Source organism: Panthera pardus, unplaced genomic scaffold (assembly GCF_024362965.1).
Source record: "Panthera pardus isolate Hobbes unplaced genomic scaffold, ASM2436296v1 HiC_scaffold_8, whole genome shotgun sequence".
In the NCBI taxonomy this organism is placed as follows: domain Eukaryota; kingdom Metazoa; phylum Chordata; class Mammalia; order Carnivora; family Felidae; genus Panthera; species Panthera pardus.
This window is the reverse complement of record NW_026527013.1, coordinates 49,559,832-49,581,661: the sequence shown is the minus strand read 5'-3', so window position 1 is coordinate 49,581,661 and position 21,830 is coordinate 49,559,832. Positions and strand designations below refer to the sequence as shown.

At 37.4% G+C, this 21,830-nt stretch overlaps 1 protein-coding gene and 1 pseudogene across 4 annotated transcripts in view; both read right to left on the bottom strand.

Annotated features, from left to right (window-relative positions):
• Positions 1–21,830, bottom strand: part of GRM7 (glutamate metabotropic receptor 7) — an 876,035-nt gene that overhangs the window by 285,520 nt on the left and 568,685 nt on the right. For all 4 annotated transcript variants that reach the window (XM_053897751.1, XM_019428303.2, XM_019428301.2 and 1 more), the window contains exon 6: positions 5,146–5,346. In XM_053897751.1, the coding sequence (XP_053753726.1) occupies positions 5,146–5,346 (201 nt within the window). The remainder of the gene's footprint in view (positions 1–5,145; positions 5,347–21,830) is intronic.
• Positions 320–666, bottom strand: LOC109254413 (60S ribosomal protein L30-like; annotated as a pseudogene).

The window sequence follows — 21,830 nt, the reverse complement described above, 5'->3', positions numbered from 1 at the left end:
CAGCTAACTAAACTAGAATAGTGCCTAATAACTGGATTTGGAATCCCCAATTAGGGGTTTTAATTCCAAGAACCACCTACTATATGTGTGACCTTTATCAAGTTATTCTTTCTGCTTCTGTCTCTGACTGTCCCTAGTGACACCTTTCTCCTAGGGTTAGTGAGGATCAAATGTAATAAAGTATAAAAAACTGCTTATTACCATGCCTTTTACATAACAAATGCCCAATAGATGGTAATGATATTTTTAACTGTTTTAATTGTTTTCTGTTTTTAAAGAAAGTTCTGCCTGGTTTTATTAAAGAAAAATTTTGTGTGATTTACTTTTCACCAATCTGTACTGGCATGCTTCTAATGATATCAGAATCACCTGGATCAATGATAGCCAGGGTGCACACACTCTAGTACTGCCCCCCTGCTGCGCCCAACTCAATATTATTGTCACTGCAGTGATGGACAGCGGTTTTGGCCAACATGGCATAGTACTCTATTTCAGATTTCCTCAAGGCTGGGCAGGTGTTGGACAAGATGAGCAGTTTTTCTTAGCCGCGTCAGATCATTTCCAGTGTCTGCTTGTACACCAGCGTGTACTTTCCACTTTTCGTAATGAGTTGGAGCCTACGTTGATCAACTGCACTGACTTTTTCATCTTCTTCATAGCCACCATCTTCCTGCCTTAGGGGCAGAACGGCCTCAATGAAGAGAAGCCGCCAAGTTGGCTGGGAGCGAGAAAGGAAACACTTCCATTTTTTTTATCATTGTTTTATGTGCTCCTATCTCAAGACCAAAACACCTGCCTTCAGATATTCAGGCTGTCTTTTAAGGCAGAAAATCTGTCTCTCCTAACTGGTATCTTATTTTAATTTCTCTATCAGTGATTTTTTTTTCCCCAAAGAGTAGACTAGAGCCCATTCTGATGATGCACACTGACGTATGAATAGCATTGCTTTGGTGCTACCAAATTGAGTCAATGGGTGCATTTTGTGTGGCCAAGGGCACCATTTCAATTTATTTCTTCTATGTTTTATCTGAAAGCTATCCCCAGGGCCCACAAAAACACCCAATTTTATCACAAGAGAAAGCTCTTAAGCCTTCTCTGTATGCTAATCAACATAAGCTTTTTCAGTATAGAGACAGAGAAAAAAACCACATACAACATCGATAACAAAAACAGCTTTTTAATACAGGATTTCCACTTTCAGTGAGCTCTAAGCATAAGGAAGAGAAACGAAATCTGGATTCTACATGTTATTAGCAAGAAAATGAGAATCCTATCATTTCACAGGAAGATATTAATATTCATATGCTCACCTTTCTTTTCTTCCACATTGGATGCTAGGATTCATGTTGTGCTTTGTGGTAATTCTACAGCTTCTATTCATTAAATACCAGGACTTGAGCTTTTCATAGTCTTTGAGACGAGAGAGCAGTAATACTGGAGGCCTGGGGCTCCAAAGGGTCTCTAGCTCACCAGCTAAATATTCACCAAAATGAGACACAGCGCCTAATCTTTCTCTCTTCTTACAATCTTTGTTAGGAGAAATGATTCTTGTCATGCCCTTTCCGTTCTCATTAAAGTTCATGCTTAAAAAAAAAAATTAAGGCAGAAGAGCTGAACACTTTATCTAAGTGATGACTGGTAATAGCATATTGTGTGGCTTTGACCTTTTTGATGGATTCTATAATGCAACTGGGCTTATTATTTCCACGGTTTTTTTCCGCACAGCTCCTTTTTAACAGCATCCCTGAACTTCTTGAAAGAGAATAAAGGGGATTGTGTTCAATGAAGACTATATTTTTAAAAAAGAAAAGATCAAAGAAGTCCAGAGAGGACAAAGAAGTTATCAAAAGGGAAGTGATCCCCTGCAGAAATGTCCACAGGTATCAGGGCCAGAACCCAAGGGCACAATAGTGAAGGAAGCAGGGCCACTTGACAAGCTGGGATATTGAGAGGAAACTGGATAACAGCAAGTATTTGTCTTCCACCTCCTCTATTGAATTAGAGTATCAGAATGAAATTCCTTTCTTCTAGGACAGAGAAGAATTCGGGATCTAGGTTTCCCAGATGACAAAAGAGTACTTTGCATCAAGGTATTTAGGATTTTTCTCTCATTTTAACACTTCATACACAGATTCCAGAAATGCTGCATTGATTTGTGTTTAATTATCTACTGCTGCTCAACAAACCACCCTAAAAATTACTGCTCAAAATAATGATGACCTGTATTTTGAAATCCAAGCAGGGCTCAGCAGGGACATCACCTCTCTGGTCCACTTATGTCAGAGGGGGTAGCTTGAAGCTCACATGCCTGATAATTGATGCTGGCTGTCAGCTGGGACCTCAGCTGGGACTATGGCTGGAGTACCCTCATATGGCCTGTTTGAGTTCTTGGCTTGCTCCCAACATGGTAGCTGTTTCTGTAATACTAATGTGTCAAGAGTACCAGGCAGAGTACTTATGACTCTTATGCTGTAGAAGTTACATAGTGTCACTTCTGCATTAGTCACAGGCTCACTCAGATTTAAGGGGAGGAAAACCAGATCTTGCCTGTCAATGAAGGAAAGCTAACGTCATTTTTCAAAAAAACACAGGAAATGTGTCTTCCTTACAAAAATATACCCCAATCTACTTTGTTCTCTGGAAACTAACAAATCTAGATACAGACACACTTCACATTAAGTACTTCACTATATAGCAATGCTATAAGATTATGCATGTGAGGTAACAAATTTGTTAAATTTACATCTACAATAATACCATCTAGTTGGATGGGCCAACACAGACATAACTAAATCATATTTAGGCTCAAGTCATTGCATTCATTTGGGATGCAGGAAAAAATGGTTGTAAATGATAATGACAAAATTAGCCATCTTTTCTCTTACTGAATAAAAGAAGGTTAAGTACTTGGTGAACCTGTAGTAGTACTTTTAGGGCATTTTTTATTTCATAAAATGACGCTTTGGTAAATGTGAAGTTTAGAGTTATTAAATTGTATTCTACTCGTCTGGAACAAAACTCCCAGGGGTACAAGAAAGTTTGTACTAAAGTAACGTAAGAGCACAAAATTAAGCTGATTGAGACCAAGAGAAATAAAAATCCTCCATAAAACACGTAAAAAAGTCTCCATCCTAAGATGTAAGTCAGCAGGAATGATGCAGTAAACCCTTATCAGAAACTTAAAAAATTGTAGTCAAGGGAGCAGGCTGTGGAGTTAGGTGCCCAGGTACCAAAGCAGGTAGCATCATTACTGTGTATATACTTTTGAACATCGTTGTTCTTAATTTCTCTATGAACCACTTTCCTTATCTATAAAAAAATTAAGGAAAATAACAGAATCTATATAATTTGGTATTAAGTAAGCCAACTCAAGTGAAGTACTTAGCACAGGATCTGGCACACAGTAATCATTTGATAAACAGGAGCACTGTGTCCAGTCGGATGCTCAGAAACTCTAGCTCATCAGTGGGAAATATCATCTTGACCAAATGAGTTTACAGACATTACCTGGAAAAAGAGTCAGGGTAAAGTCACCAAGGGCATTTGCAAAATCAATTGTTTTGTAACTAGGGTAAGAATGGCCATGCCATTGTTATACATAAATAAGATGTGGATACTAGGTGTTGTCCTTTCTACCAGGATCTCATTACTGCTAGCCCTCTCAGTGGGCAGAACTAGGCAGCACAGGTATGTATACATATATAACATTCACAAATCTATTTATGTATCTACCTATCTGCATGCATATTAAAAGCCAAGAGTTCATTCAGGTATCTCCCATCCAAACACAACAAGATTCCTTCTAGTTTTCTCTCATTCTTTCTAGTAACTTCTTTCTCTAACAGTAAGAAACATGGCTCTCATTATCTACAATATACTCATTATTCTCTCAATCCTCTCACATACATAAATTATTTTCTTAATTGTGAACCCACAAGTTTACTAGCTATTGTATAATAATTGTATACAGTTATTTTTTGCCTTTGGTCTTATAGCATACAGTCAAATACTATCTTCCAAAACTATGTGTGCTCATTTTTTATTCCCCAAACCCCTCGGTGTGGTTACATTGCTCATATATATTTAAATTTATTTATTACTGTCTGTATTGAATTTACACCTACATGATGGCTAATTTTATGTGTCACCTTGACTAGGGATGCCCAGATAGCTGGCAAAACATTATTTCTGGGTGTATCGGTGATGGCATACTTGAAAAAGATCAGTATTTGAACTGGTGAACTGAATAAAGCAGGTGGCCCTCCCCAAGGTGGATGGGGGTAGGGCATCAACAAGTCTCTTGAGAGACTGACTAGAGCCCAAAGGCAGAAAAAGGGCCAATTCACTGTCTGTATTTGATCTGCGACAGGTGTGTTCTTCTGCCCTCAGCACTGTTGCTCCTGGTTTTCTGGCTTTTGGACTCAGATCAGGACTTATATCATAAGCCGTCAGATTCTTAAATGTTTACCTTCGACTGAATTACAACACCAACCTCCCTGGTTCTGCAGCTTGAAGAGTGAAGATAGAGGGCCTTTCCTGTCTCCGTAACTGTGTGAGCCAATTCCTATAAATTAGTCTCTTCTATGTATCTATACAGATGTCCTATTGGTTCTCTTTGGAGAACTCTGACTAATGTGGCCCGCATTCAGGTTTATTTTAATTATTTGTTTACTTTTTGATAAGTGAAGTGTTCACATGTTGTAAAGACTCAAGACTATATTATCAGAGAAGTGGTATTTCTCCCTTATGCCTTCTACCTGATTTGCCCATTTTCCCACCCATCTCTACCTACTTCTCTTAGGTAACCAATTAATTTCTAACAGAGTTTTATACTCTGAGAAATGTGTGTAATCTGGGATGTGGTTATAGCAACTTACAATCATTACTTCAATTGACTTAGATCCCTTTCCTTTCCTCTCTCTCCTCCCACTCTTACTAATATTTACCAAAAAAGATAAATCTTAACTCCCAAGTATTTATTTATTCTTTCCTTCATTCACTTATGTATTGTTCATATATTGATTCAACTATTTGAAATCTTATCACCAACCAGGTCTTAACAGTAAATAATTTAACTACATAACTCAGGAAACACAGGATGCCAACACGTAGAATTCCCCAAATCATGGATATTTGGTGACTCACCATTGAAATTAACATTGCGGATATACTTCAACAACTTCTTTCCCCCAGCTTGCTCCATTTCCGGACAGACCCCTCGGTAGTCAGCACAGAGATCCTTGTTCATATGATGAAGGGCATGAGCCATTGCATAGACCGCATCAATCACAAACTGAACTTTACCCTCCTGTTCATAGTTGGAATCTTTCCCAATTCTCTCCTGTCCTGCACATTAAAACAAGAAACATGCACACACAAAGATTGGTGTTGAGTAAAGCATCTAAATTTGCATTCACATCCAACTATGCTCAAAGCAAACAATGTTTTGGAGAATACAATAGTGCAAACAGCATATCCACATTTAGCTACCATATTAAGTTGTTTGTATAGTGTTTGGCATTTGACTTGGTAGTCCATTACACTAACCTTTCTGACGTATTAGACAAACCTGTGAAGCACACTCCACAAGATCACAATGACAGTTTTTGTAATAAGCCAACATACTGTTCAAAATATAGTGGTCCCATAGAATGAAGAGATTGCATGGATTAGAGGCTGGGACGCTATATTCAAAAGTTCAAAGCTTACTCACTCTAAAGAGGTGATGGATCCAAAGGAAAATGATATAAAATAAACTAAATTCCACACGTGAACTTCTGTATATCCACTCCACCTTTTGTCTGGCTCAATGGTTGGTATTCCTGACAACTCAGGTGCTCAGGCTAGAAACCATGTCATTTTTTTTATTGTTTCCTTTTTAACTCTCCCACCCACACATATCTAAGAGAAGCCAAGTTCTATCAGCTCTATCTCTGTAACACTGAACATCTGCAGCCACACTACCAACACCCCATTTATGCCCTTCTATCTTCCATCAGGATGCAACCAATGCTAGATACCTCCCTTCATCTTATCTGGTCATTACTCCATATCCACGTTTCCAAATAACAGAGCTTATCACCTCATCCTCATGCTCAGGATTCTTCCATGTTCTTCACTGCCTACAAAATAAAGTCCAAATTCTTTCCCCTGACAAATCAGAGTGTTCATCACTTTGCCCCCATCTGCCTAATAGGAAGAAGAACTGGAATTAAGTGCCCTTCACTGTGTTGGAAACTTGGCACACATTATTCTTATTTCATTCTTACTTTGGGAGTTAAACATTATTTATCCTCACTCTACAGATAGAAAAGGTCAGCTTTATAGAGATTAAGTAACTCCCCAAGATCATTTACAGGTAGAATGATTATGATAGCCCAGGTTCGTCCAACCCCAAAGCCCACTACATCTTCTTACTACATCAGCGCTGCACAACCCTTTCCCTGTAATTTTGTTGTTGTTGTTCCAGATAGGTATGGCGCTCTATTTTTCTGAATACACTCCACCTCTAATGTCAAGTTATATTTTCTTATGCTCTTTACTTTGCCAGAAACATATTTCCTTCTTGCTTTCACTCGTCACGACTTAATTCCCTCTCTATGATGCAATGCAATGGTTTCCTACACTTAGTCATATTTAAAGATTTTCATCAAATATAGTAGCACTATATTTTAATGCTCTACTAGGTTTCTAGATTTTTTCATTTCCTTTTTACCTTATGTTGCTATCAGCAAACACAGTATTTAGTATTTAGTAGATTCTAAACAATACTTGTATTAAATTATGCATTCATTAAGTACATGATACCAGGAACTCCCTTTAGACCTCTTGATCCTTTAGAAAGAATAATAATTATCCACAGATTGCATTTCACTTTCACAGCAGTATTTCCTAAATTGTTTTCCATGGCACATTTCTAAGTGGAAAAAAAAAGCAAGCGGAATGCTACAACTCCAGTCCTCTCCCCTGAAAAATCAAAGGTTCCTGACAGACACTGCATTACTTATTTTTAGATTTCTTTACTGACTTTTCCAAAGCATTTAATGTTATCAGAAAAATTATAATCTACAGGATTAAATTTCACAATTTCCCAAATTTTCTTGAATTTTAATTTTTCCTTTTCAAAGCACATATTAATATCTCATAGGGAAGACACTTTTGTGTTTTATATATATTTCATTTAACTACCAATAACCTCATGCTGCTGCCTGTCATTGGATCTAGGCTTTTCAGCGTGTGTACAGTAATTTTTTTGTAAAGTTTATTTATTTTGAGAGAGAGAAACAGAGAGCAAGCAGGGAAAGGGGCAGAGAGAGAGGAAGAGAGACAGAATCCCAAGCAGGTTCCACACTGTCAGTGCAGTCAGAAGCAGGGCTCCAATCACCAACCATGAGATCAAATGAGCCAAAATCAGGAGTGAAGACATTTAACTGACTGAGCCACCCAAGTGCCCCAGGATTTTTGGTTTTTGAGTAAGATAAGATTGATCATAAATCCATAGTGCTACTTCCAATTGAAATTCATGACTACAGGGTTTTTGTTTGTTTGTTTTTGTTTTTTAATTAACTTTGGCACTCTTATACCTCTACTGCCTCCCTTTTATGAGAAAAAAATTGGTTCTTAATAATACCATTCTGGTTATTTATTTGCTTTATTCCATAATATAGATCATGTCAGTATATCTTGTCTAACAGTCTAAAAAGTACAGTATATTAACTGCCTTCTGAAAATAGTTTTTCAATGTTTTGCCTGTTTTGGCGATAGATTCTAAGAGTGATTGCTTTGTTAAAGAGTACATTCATATGTATCTTTTGCTAAATATTGACACATCCCCCTCTAGAGTGGGATTGCATTAATTTGCTCTCCTACCAACAGAGGGTGAGAGTGTTCATTTCCCCAACCAACTCACCAAAGTATATCGTCGAACTTGATTTTGTCAATCAGACAGTTATGTGAGAAACAACTCCACAGTGCATTTTTATTTGTATCTTTCTTGGTATAGGGTAGGTTGAACATCTTTGCATTAAGAAGCATTGCTTTTTTTCCCTTGTAAACTGTTTATAATTTAGCGAGCTTTTACAAGAACTTTTCCTTATCTATTTTAAAAGCTTTTTATTAATTACAAATATTAAATCTTTGAGTTTAAGTTGTAACTCTTATTCCCAGTTGCTCGTTTTTTCATTTACTTTAAAAAATTTTTTTAATGTTTATTTAATGTTTCTTGAGAGAGAGACAGACAGACACACCATGAGCAGGGGAGGAAGACAGAGACAGAGAGAGAGAGAGAGAGAGAGAGAGAGAGAGAGAGAGAGAGAGACAGACAGAGAGAGAGAGAATCCAAAGCAGGTTATAGGCTCTGACCTCTCAGAACAGAGTCCAACATGGGGTTAGAACTCACAAACCGTGAGATCGTGACCTGAGCCAAAGTCAGATGCTCGACCCACTGAGCCACCCCTCATTTACTTTTTACACACAATTTCCAAGTGAAATTTCTGTAAACATAGAATTTTTTCTAAACCCATTTCTTTTATCTTTAACTTCTGGATTTTTAATTTCCACCCTCAGAGTAAAGAAGATACCACGCATGTTTTCTTCTAGTCCTTTTATAATTTTGGTTTCAAAAATTAGGTATTTGATCCACTTGGAATGTATTCTTGTGCACAGGATGAGGAATAAATCAAAATTTTATCTTTTTCCATATAGCTATTGGGTTAAAACATACAAGACTTCATCTTCTGTCACAGATTTGAAGTTTCATTTGTAGTTTCACAGATTCATTACATATGGAAATTTAGTAATGAAGTCTATTTCTGGATTTAAAAAATCTGTTTCATTGTTTGGTTTGTCTATTCATGCACCAATGCTAGAGTTCCAATTATGAAGGGTAACATTTTAATAACTGGTAGAGTTAGACATTCTTCCACATAATTATTCATTTCTTTCAAAATTTCCTGGTTATTTTTGTTTACTTATTCAAATGAATTTTATTAATCGCTTACATAGCTTAAGAAAAAAAAACCTTGATGGTACATTAGGTTTATGCTATATTCATAAATAAACTAGAATAGAAGTCTTTATGAAGGTGAGTCTCACTACCTGTGTCTTTCCTCTTTCACTTCCTTCAACTGTTCAGGATTTCTCAAAACAAAAGTTTTGAGTGTTTCCTGAAAGTTAGCTTAGGTATTTCATTTATTTTTGCTATTATAAATACAGTTTTCCTTGCTATGAATTTCTCATTGGTTTCTGGTTACATATGTAAAAGCTATTCTTTGTTTGTTGTGGTTTTATTAGTTTTCAACATCCTATCATGAAACATTTTAAACACAGTGCAAGGTTGAAAGTACTTTACAGTGAACCCACCAACTAGATTTTTACATTAACATTTTACAATACTTGTTTTACAAGGCAATTCATTTTCTCACATTAGTTTTATAACCTGCTACTTTACAAATTTGTTATTTTTTATAGTACTTAAAAAAGGCCACCGTGAAGGCATTATGACCGCTATAAAATATATACTATGGAATAGGTTCAGACTAATAATTCAGGAGATCAGTTTCTATACTGCATTCATTGAGTCATTTATCCCAGGAAGAATACCTGGAAAATAATTGCTACATTTTAAATAATATAATTTGTGGAACACTGTAGGTTTTATGCTTGTCTTAGGGAGTCACCATGTAGGTGAGCTTATTAAAGTCTTTCAGAAGACTTAAGAGACAAGTTTGTCTTTCAGGCTATAATGACTTGAAAAATGTAACCTTATATCAAGAGAATCAGAAATGGCAAGTTCATTAAAAAAACAAGGTTAACTTTATTTTCTCAAGGGTCACAAGCACAACTGTTTGCCAATTTTCTCCCCTCCTTCTTTACTTGAAATCTGGTTGTCTTCAGATATTTGTACCGTGTGTGTGTGTGTGTGTGTGTGTGTGTGTGTGTGTGTGAGAGAGAGAGAGAGAGAGAGAGAGAGAGAGAGAGAGAGAGAAAGAAAGAGGGTTAGGGGGAGAAAAAGCGAGGAAAAGAGAAATATGATCTGAACCTTCTTCGAGCCTCACTGAGTCAATACTGATTTCTCTAAACCAATCCAATTTCCTCTGCAAAGGCTGATTTAGAACAGGCATGGAACACAATTCTAGCTAATGAGATGTAAGCAAAGTTTGGTGGAAATTCCTGAGATAGTTTACTTGTTCTTATAAATAGACGTACTCAGTTTTATCAAAATTAAAACCCAACATATACCTTGCAATTACTCTGGTCATTTTGTGTTCCTCTGGTCATCATACTGCAAATAAAGGACAGCATAAAAATGTGCTATGTACATGAAACTATAAGTAAGCTGTAAGTTAGCCAAGCCTGAAATAACCCTACATTTTTTCCATGTGATGTATTAAATAATTTTTCCATGTAAGTAATGTTTAATACTCATTAATTCCCATGTTTTTTATGAATGCTACACTTCTTATTCATGTACTACTGTATAATATCCTAGGGGTGTCTGGGTGGCTCACTTGTTTAAGCATCTGACCTCTGCTCAGGTCATGATCTCATGGTTTGTGAGTTCGAGCTCCATGTCAGGCTCTATGCTGACAGCTCAGAGCCTGGACCCTGCTTCAGATTCTGTATATCCCTCTCTGTCTACCCCTCCGCTGCTCACACTCTGTCTCTCTCTCTCCAAAATAAACATTTAAAAATTACAAAATCTAGCATTAACCATCCCCCCACCCTAACCCCCTCAAAAAAACCATGAAATGAAGTTTTAAGAAATACTTTTAACATAGATTGAAGTAGAGGAAAACAGGAACATTTAATATGTTAAAAAACTTTTTGTAGTGTTTATTCATTCTTGAGAGGGAGGGAGAGAGAGAGAGAGAGAGAGAGAGAGCGAGCACACAAGTTGGGGAGGAGCAGAGAGAGAGGGAGACACAGAATCTGAAGGAGGCTCCAGGCTCTGAGCTGTCAGCACAGAGCCCGACTTGGGGCTCGGGCACACAAACTATGAGATCATGACCTGAGATAAGGTCAGAGGTTTAACTGACTGAGACACCCAGGCACCTCAGAACACTTTTCAATCAACTGTCAGTTAACAGCTCATTCTTTCCATCTTTCTGATTAACTGACATATTGTCATATTCTTTTCTTGCATGAAGTTAAACCTTTTCAGCTTATTTCCCAGGAAAGGGTCTGAGGTTTAGATAAATGAGGAAAACTCTGCAGCACTATCTTTTACTTCTTCAGCAAAGTGGACTATCTTTTTTAAAGTCTTGTGATTTTCTGGAAATGGATCAATTCCTAGAAACAAAACCTTCAAGATTGTCTCAGACAGAAATAGAAAATCTGAGGAAACTAATAAACAGTAATGAATTTAAATCATTAATTAAAAACTACCAAAAAACAGAACTCTAGCACCAGGTGGCTTCATAGGGGAATTCTACCAAACATTAAAGAAGAGTTACTACCAAGGTTAATAACTGTTCTCAAATTACTCCAAAAAAAAAAAAAAAAAAAAACCAATAGGAAGGAAAGAATCCAAATACATTCCAGAAGTTAGTATTACCTTGAGAACAAAACCAGACTAAAACATGTCCCCCAAAATAAAACTACAGGCCAATATCTTTGATGAACCTAGATACAAAAATCGTCAACAAAATATTAACCACATTCAACAATTCATTAAAAGGATTTTTCACCATAATCAAATATGATTAAATTTTGAGATGCAAAAAAGGCTCAATATTCACAAATCAATGTGGCACACCTCATCAACAAAATAAAGGATAAAAGTCATGTGATCATCTCAACAGAACAGAGATCCCAGAAATACATGCATGCCAATGTATGTGGCCAATTAACCTATGATGAGGGAGGCAAGAATATACAATGGAAAATGCACTATCTTCAATAAATGGTGCTAAGAAAATTGGACAGATACATGCAAAAGAATGAAACTGGACCATTTTATTATGCCATATATAAAAATGAAGTCAAATGGATTAAACAGCTAAATAGGAGACCTGAAATCACAAAACTCCTAGAAGAAAAAACAGGCAGTAATTTCTCTGACATGGGCCATAGCAACATTCTTCTAGTTAGGTCTCCTAAGGCAAGGGAAACAAAAGCAAAAATTAACTATTGGGACTACATGAAAATGAAAAGCTTTTGCACAGCAAAGGAAACCAACAAAACAAAAGGGCAACCTACTGAATGGAAGAAGTTATTTGTAATCTATACATAAAATTTATAAGTTATATATCCAAATATATATATTGTGTCACTATCCAAAATATGTAGAGGGTGTATACAACTCAACACCACCACCAACAACAAAAAACTTGATTAAAAAAATGGGGAGAGAACCTGCAAAGACATTTTTCCAAAGATGATATACAGATGGCCAACAGAACATGAAGAGATATTCAAACGTCACTAATTAACAGGAGTGCAAATCAAAACCACGAGGAGATAGAACCTTACACCTGTCAGAATGCCTAAAAGCAAAAAGAAAAGAAATGACAAGTGTTAGTGAGGATGTGAAGAAAAAGGAATCCTTGTGCACTGTTGGTGTGAATGTAAATGGGTAGAGTCACTGTGAAAAACAGTATGGAAGTTCCTCAAAAAATTAACAACATAATTACCACAAGATCCAATAATTCCACTACTGGGTATTTACTCGACCCACCCCACCGCCAAATTGAAAACACTAATTTGAAAAGATCTATGCATCCCTATGTTTACTGCAGCATTATTTACAACAGCCAAATTACAGAAGAAACTTAAGTCCCCATTCAACAGATAAATGAATAAATGGATAAGGGATGTATGGCGTACGCGTGAGCACACACACATACACATACACACATACCACTAAGGAATATCACACGGCCATAAAATGGATGGGATTGTGCTGTTTGTGACAACAAAGAAGAACCTAGAGGGTATTATGATAAGTACGTCAGACTGAGAAAGGCAAATACCATATAATTTCACTCATATGTGGAATCTAAAAGAAAAAAAAAGAATAAACAAAGAACAGAATCAGACCTATAATTACAAAGAACAAAGTGGTTGTTGGCAGAGAGGAAGGGAGAGGGGGGTTAGACAAAATGAATGAAGGGGAATAGGAAATACAGGCTTCTATTTTTTGTTTAAGTTTATTAATTTACATCCAAGTTAGTTAGCACATGGCGCAACAATGATTTCAGGGGTAGATTCCTTAATGCCCCTTACCCATCTAGCCTATCCCCTGTTCCACAACCCCTCCAGTAACCCTCTGTTTGTTCTCCATATTTAAGACTCTCTTATGTTTTGTCCTCTTCCCTGTTTTTATATTATTTTTGCTTCTCTTCCCTTGTGTTCATCTGTTTTCTATCTTAAAGTCCTCATATGAATGAAGTCATATCATATTTGTCTTTCTCTGACTAATTTCGCTTAGCATAATACCCTCTAGTTCCAACCACGTAGTTGCAAATGGCAAGATTTCATTCTTTTTGATTGCCGAGTAATACTCCATTGTATATATACACCACATCTTTTTTATCCATTCATCCGTCAATGGACATTTGGGCTCTTTCCATACTTTGGCTATTGTCAATAGTGTTGCTATAAACATTGGGGTGCATGTGCCCCTTCGAAACAGCACACCTGTATCCCTAGGATAAATACCTAGGTGTGCAATTGCTGGGTCATAGGGTAGTTCTATTTTTAATTTTCTGAGGCAATTCCATACTGTTTTCCAGAGTGGTTGCACCAGTTTGCATTCCCACCAGAAGTGCATAAGAGATCCTCTTTCTCTGCATCTTTGCCAACATAGCATTCTGACAGGTGTGTGGTGGCATCTCATTGTGGTTTTGATTTTTATTTTCCTGATGATGAGTGATGTTGAGCATTTTTTCCTGTGTCTAGTCATACAGGCTTCTATTTATGGAATTAAGAAGTAATGGGATAAAGAGTATAGCATAAGAAATAGAGTCAATGATAGTGTAATTATGTATTGAGACAAATGGTGGCTACATGTGTGGTGAACATAGCATAACATATAAACTTGTGGAACCACTATGTTGTGCAACTGAAACTAATTGAACACTGTGTGTCAACTATATTAAAAAAATAAATGAATTCTCCTGATTTCCTGCTCTATTGGTATTTGTGTCCAAGAGTCCAGTATTTACCTTCAAAATGCACACCTTTTTCACATTCTGTTGAATAAACTCTCATCTGTACTACACACAGATAATCCATAAACTCTTTCACTATCAGAATTTTTAGTGTTCATTCTTCTGGTGAAGGATTCTCTTTGAATGACCTGCTTAACCCACTCATTTTTGCATACTTCTTTCTTAGAATGTATGCCTTAGTTAATATGCATAAGCAAATTTTTAGAAGAAAAAAAGGAATAGAAAATGCAAGACATTATATATGGTAAGTTATTAATATAAACAATCTCATTTCACTGAGGTAACTAAAAGAAAGAGACGGCATAGCAGGAAGTCAGGAAACAAAAGATGTTTGCTAATGCAGACTGACAAACTTCCCAGAAAGATTCAGCGGATTTGAACAAATGGTCTAATGCGTACCATATGTTTCTAAAGGAGTGAAAAACTGATTTTTATTTTGATTTAAAATATTAATTGAAGTTATTTGGTTTGGAAAGACCTCTCTCAAGTAATGCATGCTGGTGCTGACCATGTTTATAAACCATGCATCACTCAAATTTATTTTATTGAATATAGAGCCTCAAACTCAAATATTTCTTGAGGCTGACATGCTGAGTAGTTCTCTGTATAATTAACTATGGTAATAATGTTTGGATTTATTGCAAATGACAAGTACCTTAATAAACAGGAAAAGAGTATGTCACAGGCACTCAAAACAGAGGGAGGGCAGACTTCGGTTTTAACAAAGCTGCTAGATTCTGGGTAGGGGCAGCTCGGTGGGTACCCTGGGGTGCTAGAAAATGTTGCAGGGCTTACAGTTCCTCAGCAAGCCTTATCAAGATGTTTCTGTAGTCCATTCCATATTTTAAAATTAAATAACATGACTTACTGGATATTTTCCCCCCTTAGAGGTATACATTTCTATTTATACTATGAATGTTAATGGTAAAACTGGATTCTGTGTTTGAGGAAGTTTACTTTGTTGCCATCTTTTTAAGCGACTGCATTTATAGAATCTCAGAAGTAAAAACCTATAGCCTGCAATAAATATCAGTCAAAGTCAGAAGGTTTGGATTGAAACCAAAAGCCTTCAACGTGGTTGTGCTTCTATTTGTAGGCACAACGTGGTTGTGCTTCTAGTTGTAGACAATGAGAAACACAACTCCTGATAAAAATGGCAGGGTTCATAATACTACCAGGAGCATGTATCTACTGCTTGCTTTCTATGCAGCAGACTCTGGGCTGAGCATATCCATGGCTTCATTTTTAACTCTCACAACACTTTCTTTGGTCAGTACTATTGACTTTTCCATTTACCATGCATTTCCTGCCTGTTACTTCACTATACATTATGGGCAGTTAGCTACCTGGTTCCTTCCTTATGTGCACATGGAAAGCGATGAACTAGAACTTTTCCTCTTTATCTCTGTTCATTTTCAGCTTTAGATCCACAATGACCTCCAGGTTTATGCTAGTCATGACTTCTACATCCTCTCATCCCCACTGAATACTTCACTACAAGAGTTTCCTCTAAGGAGGAAATGGATGGTTTGGACAACTCCCACCATATCCTCCCCTTGATCTCTCCTTGAGTGGACAAAGTATCCAGAGAAATGACCAAAATGTTGGCAGAGGAACCAAGAAAACAAAGCAGAAATGGCAGTTGACTTATTAACTGATCCTCTACTTTAGATGACCAAAATTTGATTACAAATGAACCATTAACATCCTAATGTTCTGCAGTGGATACACATGGAGTACTTGGTTATAGATTCATAAAGACTTCCAGCAAGGGAGATACACAATATCTAGCCACAAACCCTCATTTCTAATCATTTTCCATGCAGGATGCTTCCTGGGGGGAGCATTTAATTGTCACTTAAAACTGAGTTTCCTTCTGCAATTCCACTTCCAATTTCCAGGTAAGTGCAAATAAAAATACAAGCAGTGAGTAAATATGTGTGTGTGGTGGGGTGGGGTAGGGAAGGGCAGGGCAGGGATAGGGGGTTAGTTTTCAAACAATGTACTGGGGAAGAGGAATGAAAGGGCATGAAGTTTCAGACCCAACATTCACACACCTCAAATGTGTAGGTGGTGTTCTGAGAGACTGGACCAAGGACTTTTTTCACTGCCAAGAAGAGCCTGTTGTATGTAACATGAGCCAATTCAGTCAAGGTAAGAACACTCCTTCTGAAGCTCACACCAGGAAACGTGCTATACCAAACAAACAAAAAAAAAAAAAAGATGTAGATTCTTAAAGAGGAGTATGGATACAGTTTCAATTTCTCATAGAGATTTCTTCTCTGATTTCTTCAGCTGAATTCCTATTTATATATTTTCTATTGCTTCTTCCATGCAAACTGTAAAATCACTAGCGAAGGTTTCTTTCCAGAACTGACTTAAAGATTAAGAAAAACTATGCCATAGATGACTGTTCTTAACCACTTCTTCAGCTATAGCTGCTGCAGTGATGGGGTCCTGACCCTGTGAAATTCTGTTTATGTCATTCCAGGAATTGTATTCAAGTTGAGCCTTCACAATATTAATTAACCAGTTTATTTTAAAATGCATTCAGATACCACATGAAATAATGGATTTGTGCAATCAGAGCAGCTGATCAGACCATGAATTCAAAGGCTTATGGGTATTTTACAGTGAATAGTAATTTTGACAATGGCCTCACTGCTGAATCTTTCCTGTTCTTCTCCTTCTCCTTCCCAACCTCTTCCTCCTCATTCTTTTTGGCTTAGACATTCACAATTTATTTGTTTTAATTTAGAAAGATAGCATTGTATATGCACGTATGAGAACTGAAGGAGCATGCAAAACTAAAAACTTCACAACAGCACATCTTCAGACTAACAAAATGTCAACTTAGCTCTTCTGCCCCCAGTGTGCTCCCCCCTTCCAAACAGAACCAACCACCGTCCTGACATCTTCTCAACTTCACATTACACACAATAAAACCAGAATGTTATATATCCTTGATATAATACAATAATAAATGTATCAGTTGGTAAACATGTCCAATGTATGAAAAGACTGCCACACAGAGAAAGAAAAAGAATGAGAGGGAGAGAGAGAAGGGCAGTGAAGGAGAGAGACAGAGACAGACACAGAGAGAGAGGGAGGGAGGGAAAGATCTAGATCTGATCTACTGATTAATATTGAGGAAATACAGAAAACAGAAAAACAGGTAAATCAATGTTGCACAGATGCAAAGAACAAAACCATATATGAGAAATTCTGTAGTAATAGTAATAAGTTGTTTTATTCAACAATGGCAAGAAGTAAAATAATGGGGAGGAACATTTTTAGATTAAAAAAGACACATTAAAAATAGAGCACATGGACTTACTTTAGGTACACATGTGAACAAGCTAATGGCATGGAGATGTTCAAGAGAGAATGGGCAGGCTATTTTATAGGGAACTATTGTTTTTTCTTTGTTGTGTACATGTATCATGTATTTTTAAGAACTTTTTTTCAGAATTGTGTATTTAAATGTTTAAGACAAATTAAATGTCTGGGTTTACTTTAAATTGGCCAGTGAAGAGAGGAGAAAACAAAATAAAATATGAGTTGGGTATATGAAAATAAAATACATTGGTATAAATGGACTACTGCTAAGGTTTGGTGATGGATGCAGGGGGACTAATTATATTATTCTCTCAGTTTTTGTGTTTTCCAGAAAGACAACATGCTAAGGAAAATAAAAATAAAAGGAGAAGAGAGAAAAAGAGTACGAAGAAAAGGAAGAAGAAGAAAAGGAGCAGTGGAGGGGGGCCTGTGAAGGGTTGGGGAGGGGAAAGGAGGAAGAGAAAGAAAGAGAGGCAAAATAACAAAAAGAAGAGTATCGGGATGAAGAAAAGGGGAACTAAGCAGGAAGGCAGGTGAGTTGCCAGCATTTAACTGGCATCTACTATGTGCCACCCACCCTGCTAGACACAAGGGTTATAGGTATCAATATGGAACCCTGTCCTGTTGGCACTTTTCACAGCTCCACTCAAACACTCCTGCTAAAAGGTTTCGATCTCTCATCTCAGGTCTGACAGAATGACTCTGCTTCCCAGGTATTTGTTAAGGGGCACACACACTGTAGATGCTAAGGCATACGGGCAGGGTCACCTGACTCCCCAGTCTAATGTCACTTCCTGGAAGCACAGTGGCCATACTGTGGGGATGGAGTGGTTCTATCTCACTGGAACCTTGACCCCGTCACCTTTTGAGCATAGGCAAAGGTCCTTAGGGAATTCATCCCACTGCAGGGTTTGAAAGGACTTCTCAAAATCTTCAGTCCAGTGAAAGTTTATATAAAAAGAAAAAGCTATTGTTTACCTCCATCTGGGCTCCATATCCAGGTCTAAGCAACTCTAAATCAAACAGACAAATATATATACATATACGCTCAACTCCCCAAAGGCAAGACTGTCCTCTACACATTAACATATGCCTAGAGCCAAAATAGGGTCTGGAAGATAGTAGATACCCACCAAATGTGTGTTGAATAAAGGATGAAACAACAAATAAGTATCTTGGGAAGGGAAATAAAATAATGAGCAAGGAGCTCCTGTAAAAGAGTAGAAAAGGAAGGTAATGATCCTTCACTGTGGATAATTGGGGTTTTTCAAACTGAGTTTGTATGTACCCCAAGACTTCAATTACTGCTTTCACTGGTGTCAATTAGTTAAGTAAAGTTGATAAAAATACTGTGAGCTTTTTTTTTGAAGATTAATTTTACTAAACAAAAAAACCATATAGGTTTACACATACTTCTTCACACATACTTTTGACTAGTTAGCTATGACAGTTCAAAAATAAGACCAGTTTCCTCATACGAGGCCTTAACAATATTCCTAAGTGATGAGAAATGAAGTTAGAAGGATTCTCCACTCCCAAGTTCTGAAAACACTGCATTTAGCAATGTCACATTGCACCTGTGTTAAGAAAAAACAAATGACTGGGGTGCCTGGGTGGCTCAGTCAGTTGAGTGTCCGACTTCAGCTCAGGTCATGATCTCACAGTTTGTGGGTTTGAGCCCCGTGTCCGGCTCTGTGCTGACTGCTCAGAGGCTGGGGCCTGCTTGGGATTCTGTGTATCCCCCTCTCTCTCTCTGCCCCCCCGAAGCTTGTTCTCTCTCTCTCTCAAAATTAAATAAATATTAAAAAAAAAAAAGAAAAATCAAATCACTACCCTGACAAAGAAATCATCTTAACCAACTCCTAACCAGAAAGTTGAAACTGACAGTTCACAACTCCCAACACACTGAATAATTTTCCTAAAGAACAGTTAGCCACATCCATGCTACTTGTGGAACAAAGTAATTCAGTAGTAATGAAAAGAAAACTCTTCACAGAGCATATAGGGGAGGTTCTTGATGCACAGGCTTAGTTTAAAACACACAGGTTGCCAGTATGACTTAATTGGATCAAGGTCCTTCAAAACACCAACATTTTGGAACCAGTATGTGATGGCATTTCCATCTTTCCTACAATCAGCCCAACAACTGAATTAGGGACATGTAGGCTTATATCAGACAAGCCTGGGTTGAAATTCTGCCTCTGTAGGCATTATATATGTGACTGATGCAAAGTTATATGATGTAAGCTTGTTTCTTAGTCTATAAGAACGTAGACATTATGAAAGAGAAGCTGGTTACATTCTCCATGTCGCTAGATAACATGAGAAATCTTGCATCAGTTCCAATGCTTCCAAGTTTACAGCCAGAAATGAGCTACCAAAATAGAGATCATGATTTACTTCAGCCCTACTGGGACTGATGCTTCCCAAGTTCACCTAAATCTCATGGGCACAAGTGATCACCCTCCTCCAGAAAATTCTCAAAACTAAATTATTTATGCCTCCTATCCAAGCTTTATGGGGTACTGCCTCTCTGATGACCCTTTACTTGCCCTTGGCCCTTTACTCACCCCTATATGCTATCTTGTGCCTTGCTGAACCACCAGCTCCTTCCTCTTCACATCTTTGGCTGTGCTTTCTGGGATTTTTAATCCACATTGATCATTCCTCTAATATGGTCTTATCCAAGTTTTCAAATACTTTCTTAACTAAAATCTGTTTCCTGAGAACACTGCTTCCCCTGTGACTCTATTAAGTGGAGATCATCTTTCTCCCTTTACATAACACATGTATCTCAGTGACCTTTTGCTCCCCAATACCACTTGCCTCCTCTAACTTATTTCTCCTTTTGTAAAAAAAAAAAAAACAAACCAAAAACTCCTGCTCCTTTGAGTCTTACTCCCTATAGGTCTTGACTCATTTGTTAAGAACTATGAAGGGTCTGAGATTTTACCATACTTGCAAGCCTACAAGTCACAGACACGTTGGTGGAAGGCAGGAGACTCATGGGTCAGTGACCAAGGGCTTTATTATTCACAGCAGTAGCGCTAGGTGGAGTGTCACCATTTGCTGGCTCTGACTCTCTAATCACACACACCCCTAATCACACAGGGTGACAGAAAGAGGGCCAAATGACATAGTAGGCTGTGCTACAGGAAGGGATCCCAGTGTTTTTACCATAAACATGTCTGACCTTTGCCAGAAGTCACTTCCTCCACCTTCCAAGATGGTTTGCTACATAAACATCCTTGAAAAGGTAATCTGGAATGAGGGGAACTTAGTGTCTCTGCTTGCACAATTTGCAGAAACATGAGACATCCATGGACAGTCTCTTCCCAACAGCATTCATTCTTCTCCTCACTTGATCAGTGTCTGGGTTTGAGACCCATATTTCTTTTCTCCTAACCCTCACTCTTTCCTGGAAACTCATATTCATTCAAACAACACTTACTATCATCTACTGACAAATGTACACTCTACCTCCAACACAGACTTCTGAGTTCTACACAGGCACTGAATTGCCTTCCTAACCCTTCCAGTTGATGCCTTATTGCTATAATGAACTCAACATGTCCAAAACTAAATAGATTCTTGCCTTTCCTACCTTCCAGATGTTTGCCACCTAAATAGGTGAGAACTCCTGCACCGGAAAAACTGTGTTTCTCCCAAGATCCACTCAGCACCACTCTCAATGTCCTGAAAAGCTCACTTTGACAGAAAGAATCAAAGAACTCTCTTGCCTTTTCACATCCAGTTCATTTAGCAAATGGGCATCACAGGCAGGAGACTGGATGGCAGGAGGATGGTCTGGTCCTCCAGACAGTAGAAGAGGTAAATACATTTCCCAATTCATTTTCTGAGAGCAACATTAATCTGGTACCAATACCAGAAAAAGACACTACAAGAGAAGCAAACTACAAACCAAGGTCCATGATGACAGTTGATACAAAACTCCTTAACAAAATATAGGCAATTTTAATACATCGGTATTTATGAAAAAAAAAAATACATGATTAAGCATGTTTATCCTAGGATTATAAATTTAATATTTGAAAAATCAACATAATTCATGATACTGACTAAAAAACAAGCATTGCATCATCTCAATAGATGCAAAAATAGCACTAAAAAATTTATTAATGATAATAAAACTCAGAAAATTAGAATAGGAGGGGACTTCTTCAACCTTATCAAGTAGGTCCAACAACATTTATAAAAAATCTACAGCTATGATCATATTCACTGGTCCAGGATTGCTTTACCCTAAGACTGGGAACCAAGTAATGTACTTTCATTATGACTTCCACTCAAAATTGTACT